This window comes from Xenopus laevis, chromosome 3S (assembly GCF_017654675.1).
Source record: "Xenopus laevis strain J_2021 chromosome 3S, Xenopus_laevis_v10.1, whole genome shotgun sequence".
Taxonomy (NCBI): domain Eukaryota; kingdom Metazoa; phylum Chordata; class Amphibia; order Anura; family Pipidae; genus Xenopus; species Xenopus laevis.
The window spans coordinates 33678186-33690845 of NC_054376.1; the positions used below are offsets into that span (position 1 = coordinate 33678186).

General features: G+C 37.6%; 1 protein-coding gene across 1 annotated transcript in view; it reads left to right on the top strand.

Moving 5' to 3' along the window:
• Window positions 1-12660, top strand: part of unc5d.S (unc-5 netrin receptor D S homeolog) — a 301388-nt gene that overhangs the window by 228765 nt on the left and 59963 nt on the right. The window contains exons 12-13 of the mRNA XM_041587754.1: window positions 8717-8885; window positions 9598-9825. Coding sequence (XP_041443688.1) covers window positions 8717-8885; window positions 9598-9825 — 397 coding nt within the window. The remainder of the gene's footprint in view (window positions 1-8716; window positions 8886-9597; window positions 9826-12660) is intronic.

The following is a 12660-nucleotide window of genomic DNA, read 5'->3' on the forward strand; positions in this document are numbered from 1 at the left end:
AGGTCTTTCTTTGATTTGAGGTTTTTTGGTTTGTTTTTGAGGCAGGCATTTCTGCGACAATATGAAAATTTTTTAGTTATTATGTGAAAAGTTGAAAAAACGTTTGCTTGTCGTGCTTTAAATCGTTATTTATGTGTTTTTTGCTGCACCATACTTACCTCAAGTCGCCTACACACTACACAAGTTAAACCCGGATATAAGAGAGGACTGTCCCAGGTGTCAAGGGAGCCCAGCAACCTTCATCCATATGACATGGACATGTCCCTTTATGCACAGATTCTGATCCATAGTCACACAACAGATGCGAGGCAGACTAAATATATCAATCCCATTAGACCCAAAAATACTTCTGCTCAACGAGGTTGAAGAGCTGTTTCCCAAAAAAACAATTGTATGGAAATGGAACACCCCAGAGGGCCCAACACAGGCATTGTGGGAAGACCTCATCCAGAGAGCAATACCACTATATAAACTAACAAATATGAGACTAGGCCATCCTAAAAAGTTTGAAAAGATATGGGTGCCATGGATGGGCCTAGGGGATCACAACTGAGGTTTTTTTTTCAAATATTTCACTTTAGTATTTCATACCCCGTACTAAGAATAAAGGTACCATATACGCTTACAGCTCGTAAAGTTTTTAATAACTAATATATATATATATATATATATATATATATATATATATATATATATACAAGTCTCATGGGTGTCCGCACTCTTTCCTCTTGGTTTGCTGAGGTGCACGTTCAAATGTTGTATTATATATATGATAAAGGATCAGCACACTCATTTGTAGATCAATCAAATGTGTTTTTATTCAACACAGCATTGTTGAATAAAAACACATTTGATTGATCTACAAATGAGTGTGCTGATCCTTTATCATATATATATATATATATATATATATATATTATATTTAACATACAACATCTCATGATTAAAGCAAGTTGTTACTCAAGCTTTTTTAAATGTGCGCCTTTTTTTTTTCCAGATCTCATTTTTTTTCCATGATCTTTGATACTGTGAAATTTAGTTTTTTTTAATTCGAATTTTAACAAACACGAAAATCATGACAAAATGAAATTACGGAAAAAATCATGATTGTGTTTTATGCATGAAAAATTGTCATTATGAGCATTTTTTACTTTTGAATTCTAATAAATATGCTTAGCAATTTTAGCAGAAAAACATATTTTGCAAATGCATAGTTCTGCTGACGCAAGAGGTTTTCCCTTCTACTCCCAGTTTTCATCCCAGTTAATACAATTATTGTCCTCATTATATTCATTCCATAAAAAGAATTGCATTGATTTGACTATGGTGCCTCACATGATCCCTCGTACTGCTGAAAGGCACACAAAAGGGTTGGAAAGTTCGAATCAGTTGGATAAACATATGATCTGAACAGATGAAGTATTTGTTTGCTTTCCAGAATGTAGAACTATTCCTGGCAATACCTCTTGCATTGGGCAGTAACTAGGATAGACAGGTGATGCTTTTACCTTTAATGATTTTATGGGGAGGGGGGGGTTAAACGAGTGCCGCACACTGTTAATGTGTTACACTCAGGAACAGAGTATGAGTGATCCGACTATTATTTTAACTGCTAATATAGGCACCATCTCTCCCTACTATACCTGTTATCCCACAGTCACATTCCCTTCCCAGAGACTATTATCCCACTGCTACAATAGGCACCATCTCTCCCTACTATACCTGCTATCCCACAGTCACAGTCCCTTCCCAGAGATTATTATCCTACTGTTACTATAGACACCATCTCTCCCTACTATACCTGCTATCCCACAGTCACACTCCCTTCCCAGAGACTATTATCCCACTGTTACTATAGGCACCATCTCTCCCTACTATACCTGTTATCCCACAGCCATAGTCCCTTCCCAGAGACTATTATCCCACTGTTACTATAGGCACCAACTCTCCCTACTATACCTGCTATCCCACAGTCACACTCCCTTCCCAGAGATTATTATCCTACTGTAACTATAGACACCATCTCTCCCTACTATACCTGTTATCCCACAGCCATAGTCCCTTCCCAGAGACTATTATCCCCACTGTTACTATAGGCACTATCTCTCCCTACTATACCTGCCATCCCACAGTCACACTCCCTTCCCAGAGACTATTATCCCACTGTTACTATAGGCACCATATCTACCTACTATACCTGCTATCCCACAGTCACAGTCCCTTCCCAGAGACTATTATCCCCACTGTTACTATAGGCACTATCTCTCCCTACTATACCTGCCATCCCACAGTCACAGTCTCTTCCCAGAGACTATTATCTCCACTGCTACTATAGACGCCATCTCTCCCTACTATACCTGCTATCTCACAGCCACAGTCCCTTCCCCGGGACTATTATCCCACTGCTACTATAGGTACCATCTCTCCCTACTATACCTGCTATCCCACAGCCACAGTCCCTTCCCAGAGACTATTATCCCACTGCTACTTTAGGCACCATCTCTCCCTACTATATCTGCTATCCCACAGCCACAGTCCCTCCCAGAGACTAGTATCCAACTGTTACTATAGGCACCATCTCTCCCTACTATACCTGCTATCCCACAGTCACAATCCCTTCCCAGAGACTATTATCACCACTGGTACTATAGGCACCATCTCTCCCTACTATACCTGCTATCCCACAGTCACAGTTCCTTCCCAGAGACTATTATCCCACTGCTACTATAGACACCATCTCTCCCTACTATATCTGCTATCCCACAGCCACAGTTCCTTCCCAGAGACTATTATCCTACTGTTACTATAGGCACCATCTCTCCCTACTATACCTGCTATCTCACAGCCACAATTCCTTCACAGAAGATATTATTCCAATTGCTACGTGTGTGCACAGTTTTCAAAAACTGTGTGCTCAGGTTTTTATCTGCATGTTCCAGAGGGGGAGTTTATCAAATATGTTTAAAAAAAATGCTGCTTTGAACTTTAACTTAACTTTAATTTCCAGTTAACCATTTTTTGTTTGTTTGTGAGTTTTCAAGTATAAAGGAAATCGGCAAGCACTCTGGAAGCCTCTTGTAGTTGGTAAAATTCAACTTTTATTTCAAACACATTAAAACCGTAGTATCCTGACACGTTAAATGCATAATGATGCCTATGATTACGTATTATACAGATACGAAACGCGTCAGGATACTATGGTTTTAATGTGTTTGAAATAAAAGTTGAATTTTACCAACTACAAGAGGCTTCCGGAGTGCTTGCTGATTTCCTTTCTACTTGAAAGCACACACACCCTTTGCTACGGGTTCGGGGCGATGCACCCGGACCACTTGAGACGTCGGGTGAGTGTTATTCCCATTTTCCAGTAGTGGTTTCATATTGTACTCCACGTTCAAGTGTTGGACCTGGGGTTTTTACACCCAGGTCACTTTGGTTACAGGGTGAGAAAGGTTTTTTATTACTCATCCGACAAATATATATTTACCAAATATTCTATTTTAGGACTGTGCAGCTTTAAATTCCTTTGTCTGTTTGTGAGTTTATTGAATATTCCCCATACAGCTCTACTCTTTCTTCTACAGCAAAAAATGTTATTTCAGATTGCTCTTATTTTTTATCCTTAAAGGAGAAGGAAAACTCCAAGACAGTTTATTGCCAACAGATTTGCCAAAATAGTGCAAGCCTTTCCTTCTCCTTTAATACCCCAACACAACCCCTAATATCATTTCAGTTCAAGATCATGTACTGTATGAAGATGATAGATTAATACTCAAGAAACCAACCAAAACTCACTTCATACTTTCATAAGGTGACCTCTCTTGGCACTAAGCAATGCTCTGTATCTGAATAAAATGACCTTTCATCTCTAAACATTCTGAAATTGCCCAATATTGTGCACTAGACCAAGGAAAAATATTTCCATAAACTCTATTCTTCTAAAGTTCAAAGCCTCAGCAGGGAGAGACAAGGAAACCTGTCTAGCTTCATGTAAAACAGCTAATAGAACAAACATATCACTGCTTTAAGGCCGTGAGTTATATCTTTTGTTCCTCTGACAATGTAGCTGCAAGTGTTTATTGTGGGGACTCTAAAATACAAAAGTATGTGGAATTAATGCTTTTTAGATTATGAAAGCAATTCATGCACCCCCCCCCCCAAGTATTTTCAAATTGCAGGAAAAGAGAGTGATCTCTGTGCAACTCACATAAGATGAGAATTGATAGAAAAGCAGAAAAGCTTAGTTAGCCCATTCTAGCATCTTTCCCAGCAAGAAGCAGCCTCAGCGTCTGTTCAGATGAAAGCTATTCAATCCCTTATCAGTCCTGCAAATTCTGGCCCTGCAAGTCCAATCGTTTCTCTATTAAATTAAGACAGGCCTTCATACTGTTTCCATCTGGACCATTGCAGACAAGGCCACGATAAGGACACAATGTCTTCCCTACCTAATTTTTTTTTAAATAAGCTTCCTAAAATAAGAGCACACATTTTCCCTAATCTATGGCTTCTATATAGATTAACTGAATTATACCCCAGTTGCTGTTAGCCTGGAGTGAGAAAATATTATTTTTAATATCAAGCATCTCACCGACATATCTGTAGCAAAACAGACAGAGACCCAGAAAGCTGGGTACAGATACTGATGACCTATGGAGAATATAACAAAATGATCAAGAAATCTTGTCGCTTTCCTGGCAACAAGTGAAATGTGAATGGGTATTTGAATAAAAACGAGTATTTTATTGAATGGAATTTCCTTATTTTGTCGGACTTGATTAGCAAAGAGAAGGAAGGTCAATTTAATTATCAGAAATCTAGAGGGTACTAAAATAGACTGGAATTTTTGGTTAGTTAATAAAAATCTGCTACATGTTGCAATAATTTCTGTGAAACCTTATCAAATTGAAATGATGTGAATTTGCATATTAAACATATATAATTATATTAAAAATTATATCTCCTAGATCAAGGGTTCCCAACCTTTTTTACCCGTTAGCCAAATTCAACTGTAGAAAGAGTTGAGCAAAACAAGCATAAAAAAAGTTCCTTGGGTGCCAAAAAAAGGCTATGGTTGGCTATTTGGTAGCCCCTATGTGGATTGGCAAGCTAGTTTTTATGCAATTAAAACTTGCATCTAAGCCTGGGATTTGAAAATAAGTACCTGCTTTGAGGCTATTGGTTGGGGATTACTGTCCTATATACATTAATGGCTGCCCAACTTGAGGTCCATGGGCTGGATGCAGCCTTCAAGAGATTTTTAAGGCATCTGCATAAACCTCTTTACATGATATTTTGGTGCCAAAATATGTACAATAGCAGTCCGGCAGCTTAAAAATGTTGCCCACTATGTCCTAGATAATGAATTCTCTGCTTTGAAGCAAAAACTGGACCTTGAACTTGATCAAAACTAAGATGAATTAATTAAACAATTAATCCTTATTGGAGGTAAAACTAAAAATGATTTTTAAGCAGACAAAGTATGGTGATCCAAAATATGAAAACCCCCTAGGTCATGAGTATTCTTCATAACAGGTCCCACAACTGGATTTTTTTGTAGGATGTGATTGAATTCTCCATGGGTTATTTGATCAGACTGTTGTTGTGAATTGTTTATTTAATTTTTTTGTTCTTGCCTTATGTTAATTTCAAAGCTATTATTATGCCAATATTGACCTAGCTATCAATCCACAAGTTTCGATAAATAGCCTTCTGCCTGTTACACATACAGTATATGCAATAACCATATAAGTACACGTTTAGGGCCTGTCATGTTTTTACTAATCTTTGAAGAACCACAGTTCAGAGTATTTATAGAGAATTGAGGTTTGTAAGATTTGCTTCCTCTAATTCTTCACCAGCATTTTGAATTCAGTATACAGAAGCAGCTTAAACACTGCATGATACCTGAAGAGTTAACAAAATGTTGTCCTATTAAGAGTGAAGTGTGAATTGGTGCTATCTGGGCACCAAGTGGTGTCAGATCTGCAGAGCAGATGGGAATCTCTCTGTAAGTAGGTTCCATAAAAGTATCACAAACTGCAATTAATCCATTTTTCTATGTAATCAATACGACTTGTTCATTCTATACTTCCTCTCAATTTATCAGCAAACTTATCTATTCCCACTTATCAGGCTTGCTATCTGTTACATTCTCCTTTTTCTAATTCTGTTTATCACCCATGCATTGTGATGTCATCTCCTATCTTCTTGTGAATCTCGTTTCCGACTCCCTCTCTCCTCTAAGCATTTGACCTTCTTTATGTTCTCTTTAGCTTGGTTAATGGCCCTTTGGGATCGCCGCAGACTTTCATGTTTCTTGAATGGGACCTAATGGGTTTTTAGCACCTGTCTTTGAATTAAAAGCTTTTTCCATCTGTAAAGATGAAGACGCAAAAAATGGGAGAAAACACAAGAGACACCCCAGTCCCTGCATAGAACTTAAGAGTCCTCATATAGATATTGTCAACACGTTTAAGAGACTAACCCCTACAACCTTGCAACCTTTATATTTAACCAATCACATATTTGTTTCTTCTGCACCATTGATACATGGGCACAGGGCACTGTTAAAGGACTAGAAGAACCATAGAAGGTTACAGTATTTTAACTATTTATTAGTATTAACATGCAAAAGTGATTGTATTCCAATGCTTTATATGCCTGAACCTAAACAAAGTCCCACCCAGTCTATGTTGGTCAGTTGGTCTTTAGTTAAAACAAACAGTAGTTATTAGCTGGATAAGCTTCCTTTGAAGCTTTATAACATCCAGATCAGCAGAAGGTAAGTTGCTTTTGGCTGCCTGGTTTTAACGGTATAGTAAAGTACAGCTGGGTATTACTCTAAAGGGGTTTAGCAAACGATTACTATACATGGGTTGTATGTTGGTAAAGCTATATTTCCACCTTGACCAACAATTGGATCATCTTGGTCCCTAATCAAGTTACTACTGCCATTACAGCTGGCTAGTTAAGATTAGTTCCTCAATATACAGTAGCATATGTGGTAACCTAAATGACTTTAAGAGGTATGTCCCAATTCTATCTGCTATGTACATGAGCAAGTGGATCAGGTAATTCTTGTTTCAGTTTATTATGGTCTATTAGTTAGACGTAATGATTGTATAAAACACGTCTTTACGTAAAAGACATTTAAAGATTGTATAAGACACCCCTCAGGAATCACTTTCTTCTTGCCTTTAGTGTCAATGAGTGTATTTGGATGGATTTTGAAAGACCTACAATCATTTACTTATTTACTTTGGCCCCCTGGATACAAGTGAAATGTAAAAAACATGCCCCTTAAAGAAGCACATGCATCGATGGTCTGGCTGCACACAGCATATTGTGCCTGATTTAAAATCTGGTGCCACAGTAGGTGAAGAGCATAGCACTGGTGGGCACAAAGCAGCCCTTGACAGCTTAATTTGTACTTCTGAATAATGGGAAGGGGAAAGAGGGAAACGTACCTTTCATCTTTCTGCCTGCCCTTTGTGAATACAGAATGCAGCATTGTATTCATGGGGAGAGCAGGGATCTCTGCACTCTGTTCTTGAGTGTAGAGACCTGTAGCAATTCTTCAATCAACAGGGCCTTTTTTACACTTTGCACCTTCCTTGCATGTAGTAAATGACCCTTAGTGTATTTGATGAGCTAAGCTGTGGTATACAGTAATACTTCTTCACATACCAACTAGTACTCCGGCTATAATGTCTCTTGTGTCAAATCCATAGACTCTTCTGAAAAGGGTCAGTGACCAGAAAATCCTGCTGGTAAATAAGAGAAATAAAAACAGCATATTGTTGTGGCTCAGGGTGTCCTGTCTTTGCTAAGCCTGGGGATTTCTCCTTGAGAACATTTTGCTTATCCAGCTGTCAGAGAGACTAATCCAGAGATCAGAACATGCTGCTCATCCAACCAATCAGGCAGCAGTTTATAAAAACAATCTCTAGTGGACATCAGAAAAAACAGTGGCCAATAATTCAGCTCAGTTTGAAAGTTTAGTCTATAAAAAGAAACAAATAAGCTGGTTTCTGGTGAAGGGCAGGAGAGCTAAGTGCTAGAGCAAGAGCTTCCACATACAGATGCAGCCACTTTGGTTTGTCTGTTTGACACAGAATAACTAAACACAGATATCCCATTTATCTCATTTAACACAGAAAACTGTGACACAACATCCCATCTAATTAAAGCATTCACCATTGTGAACAATGGTGCTTTGGTATGCTAATGAAAAGGTTAAATGCATTAAATGAGTTAAGATAACTTTAGATAACACAGTTTCTTCAATTAACTCTGAGTCATGACGCATTTAACTCACAAATCCAAGTGGCTTCATCTGTATCATAGTAATGTTATAATTTTGTATCCCAGTTTCGGTATCATTTAAGAAAGACAAGTATAGACATTGACAAAAATCCAATGAAAATGTCATCATCTTGGGCTACATCTCTCAAGTATCTCTCATTTATATATGACCAGTGCTGTTGAGATAATAATTGTCCATTAATACAGTTGTTTAAGTAACAGGGAACAAACTAAAAGGTAAGCTTGAAAAAAATAGTGCCTTTCTAATGCCATTGATTTTGTCATGTTCTGAACAATTCAAGACTATAAAGGATTTTATTTTGCCGTAGAGGAAAAAACATATTGTTTAGATTGTGTTGTTTTTATCAATTCCTCTGGCTTTCAGTCTGACTTTACTATGTTGGTGTTACAGCTTGCCGTTGGAAGGAGCAGAGGTTCTTCTGGGACCTGAGGTGACTTGTGGACCACTTGATATCACCTTGTCCACTCCCTTGGCCTTGACAATTCCACACTGTGCTGAGGTCAGCTGCGAACACTGGAATATCCGTTTGAAAAGAAGATCCCAACAGGGAAAATGGGAGGCAAGACAAATCTACTTTTAACTGTCAATGCTAATTCAAAATAAGACTTTTTAAATTACTTTTTGTTTCACCTCTCCATGCCTTAGCATTAAAACTCTTTGCTGGTTTCAAAGTTACTCAATGAAATCATTTTTCAAAGCAAAAAGTTAATTTTTAGACCTGACATTTTAATATGAATCCTTGAATCAGGAACCATTTCAAACAAAAACATTTGAGATAGTATTTATGCATCTTTCTGCATAGGCCCAACTGTATGAGCTCATGGTGTATTTTCTCTTTAACACTGTTGTGAGTCAGGGAAGTCAGAATTCCAGCACTATACATACTAGACTCGCTAATCATTGCAAACAGGTATTTATTAGAATGTCAATGTTAAGGATAAATAGGAGAGGGTCTACCATAAAATGAATCAAATAATTATAATGATCATCCTCTAGCCTTACAAGAAATCAGATTTCTGGTTGCTAAGATCAGCCATTATTGCTGCACTTTAGAAAAATTCTACATTTCTGCATTCCATTCAAATGAATGGAAAAATGGTGTTGCTGGGCAAGGTAGAGCTGGATTACTTGTAGTCAAAGGGTATATATAATAATCAAAGTCACATTTAACACTGCACAAACTAAACTGTAATGCAACAGATACTTGCAAGGAATTCTGCTCTAATAAATGGAGAAAATCAGTGTTTCATATTTCCTTTATTCTTCTTTAGGAAATCATGTCCACAGATGATGAAACAACGTCCTTTTATTGCCTTTTGGACCCATGTTCCTGCCATATTCTATTGGACAGCTTTGGGACGTATGCTTTGGTTGGGGAACCACTGACAGATTGTGCAGTGAAAGAACTCAAGGTGGCTGTTTTTGGCTGCATGTCCTGCAACTCTTTGGATTACAACCTTAGGGTTTACTGCATAGACAACACTCCTTGTGCATTCCAGGTAAGCATCTTAGAGAATATGTATCAGCAAACAACTATTCTACTCCTGACTTCAAGAACTTCTACCTGACTACCAACATGATTACATTGATAATGAAACAGTAGGTTGGAGGTAACCACAGCAAAATAGATTACTGTCATAGGGCGCCAGGGTGTGGAAGAGTGGCATCCACTTGGACAAGTTGTGATCTGTACGTGGCTCTGATTAGCTTACTTTTATTTATTCAGCTCAATCTATGAAAAAAACAGAAGAGATGTACTATATAGTAGAAAAAAGTATCCTGCATGGAGATGTGCCAACCATGCCAAGCTCCCAAAAAAAGAAAAACTTTCTTTATGCTCTTTTATGTCAGGAAGCCAATGCTGCCATTAGTTTGGAAGTACCAGTATCACTATAAATCTACATTTTATTTGACAAAGCCATACAGTAGAACTTTAGTCTCCACCACAAATACAACACCATGATTAGTCCCATGAGATTATTTACATGATGCCATTGATCTAAGAAGCACAGGAATTAAAAGCTAGATCAATCTTTGTTCTATCTTGTCTATAACAAATGACCTTTGTTCTATTTTTTTTTCAGTTTTATATATAACCCACCTTAATGTTCCCTAGATCATGTTATGTGTAGGCAGTTTCTGCCGTATCCCACTCTTCATGAAGTTTTGGTATCACATTTCTCCTCAACCTGCCAATTAGCGAGTTTCACAACACAATGTCTGGTTGTAACTTTTTTCCTCCAAATCATATTTTCTACTTCTGAATGCCTCTGTGTGTTTAAATATTTATCCTTTCCATGTATGCCTTATGCTATAGAACTCCAAATCTAGTTTCACAGGTTTGTGCAGCATAGGGCATTTTGATCAAAGATTCCAAGCACCTAGTTGGGCACAAACCACCTGTCAATGAAACTAGTGACCACATACAGTATTTCAGAGGTTACAATATAGTTTAAATATAGTTAATAAATAGTAAAGTATATAAAAAGACAAACAAAAGAAAAAAAAGCAAGTCATTGAATGGCTGTTGGTGAACTCTAAGCCCATACTGTATATCTTGGTGATACAGTAGAGACTTTTTAATCTGCAAATGGAAGGCCAGTGTCAGTTACACCATTACACCATACCACTAGTGGGGTTTTATTGCGGGCTACACATGAGCACATATTTAATATATGTCTCTCAACTAGCTGTAATAGATTTTGCAGATTACCTACTGGTGCACCAAAGCTGCTCGACCAAAACCCACCTGACAGTATGTATTGGGGATCAGATATTGGTTGGGCAAGTAACCTAAATGGTTTCCATATATGGACCAGTAAGCTGTTGGCTCAGTTAGAAAGGGACTGATTTAGCAATTTGTACTTACCCGTGTATGGCTTCCCTAACACAGAAAAGTAAACAGGGGTCAAATGCCATTCATGGCTCTATATTAATTGCCAAGAAAATATTGATTTGCAGGCACTGGTTGAACAGATACAAACTTATTAAAATAAATAATCTAAAAAAAAATATTTTCACTTCATGATGTCAAAGGCCCTTTTAAAATATTCAGGTTTATTTCAGAACATAAAGCAAACCAATTTACAAGTGGTAATGGTGTCAAGAAAATGTGTTTCCCGTTTTTTTGTTGTTTTTCAGAAACACCCCAAAAGAACAATATAACTGACAGAACAATTAATCATGTTGCTGAAAAGCTTTCACAAGTTCTCTTTTTCTCTTTCTCTCTCTCTCTGGGCTTCATTTATTAATGCCATGGACACAAGCTTAGAGCACTAAGGAGAACAAAATTGTACCCGTTAGTGCCATTCAGAAAGCCCTTGCATACGCATCTCTGGCTGCCCTATACACCAGCGTGAAATGCAGGGCGCAGTCCCTTCAGACACAAAGCAGCATTGTCTTCACCCTCCAAAGAATATAATGCTGCTGAACACGGACAGTGTCTTGTTCATCAGGGAAGCATAGGTACTTGTGCTGTGCTTTGGATATATATTACTGTATTCTTGCTATATTATTATTAATATATATATATATATATATATATATATATATATATATATATATATATATATATATATATATATATATATATATATATATATATATATATATATATAATGATACATACACAAAAAGTCAAAAAGTGGAAATATAAGCATTTCAGCATGACAGATCATGACCAAACTATACATGGCGCCTTTATTATCTGCATACTAAAATATATTTGTGAAAGCTAACACAGGTGCTGATTTCCATTAGTGGAATTACTTATGACAACCAACCAAACATTCAGTTTCATTGTTTTAATTGCACCAGACTGATCAGCTCTGATTGTTTATGGGTTGGTATTTGTTACTGACCTGGCGTGATCTGCACCTCTAGCAAATCAATCCTATTGTTTGGAATTTCTTAACAGGCCACAGGAGCCAGTGATTTCCAAATCTGCATCTTTATTTCCCATTGTACATTCTGGATTTGGCTGCCAGCTATTTGCTCTCAGCAGATCTTGTACACTGAAAACGGCTTGTCCTTTTAACTAAAGTGACCTGCAACTGTGGGGTATTTCTATTCTGCAACTCAAAGGGTGGCCCATAGGCAGAAAATTAAAAGTTGGATGTATTTTTTTGCTCGGCCTAATTTGCTGCCAGCTGTAATGAAATGCTTGTTCCTGGGGTATGAAGGGAAGGGCACAATTGCTGAAAGGACAGCTGAGCCACTTTGTATGTTTTGCTTTCGACTTTGCAGGGAAAAAAAACAGATTTTCTTGGTACAACTGGTGCAGGCCTTGCTGGTGTTGTGCTGTTAGAGTAGGAGTGTAGGAACAAGCAGGTGTG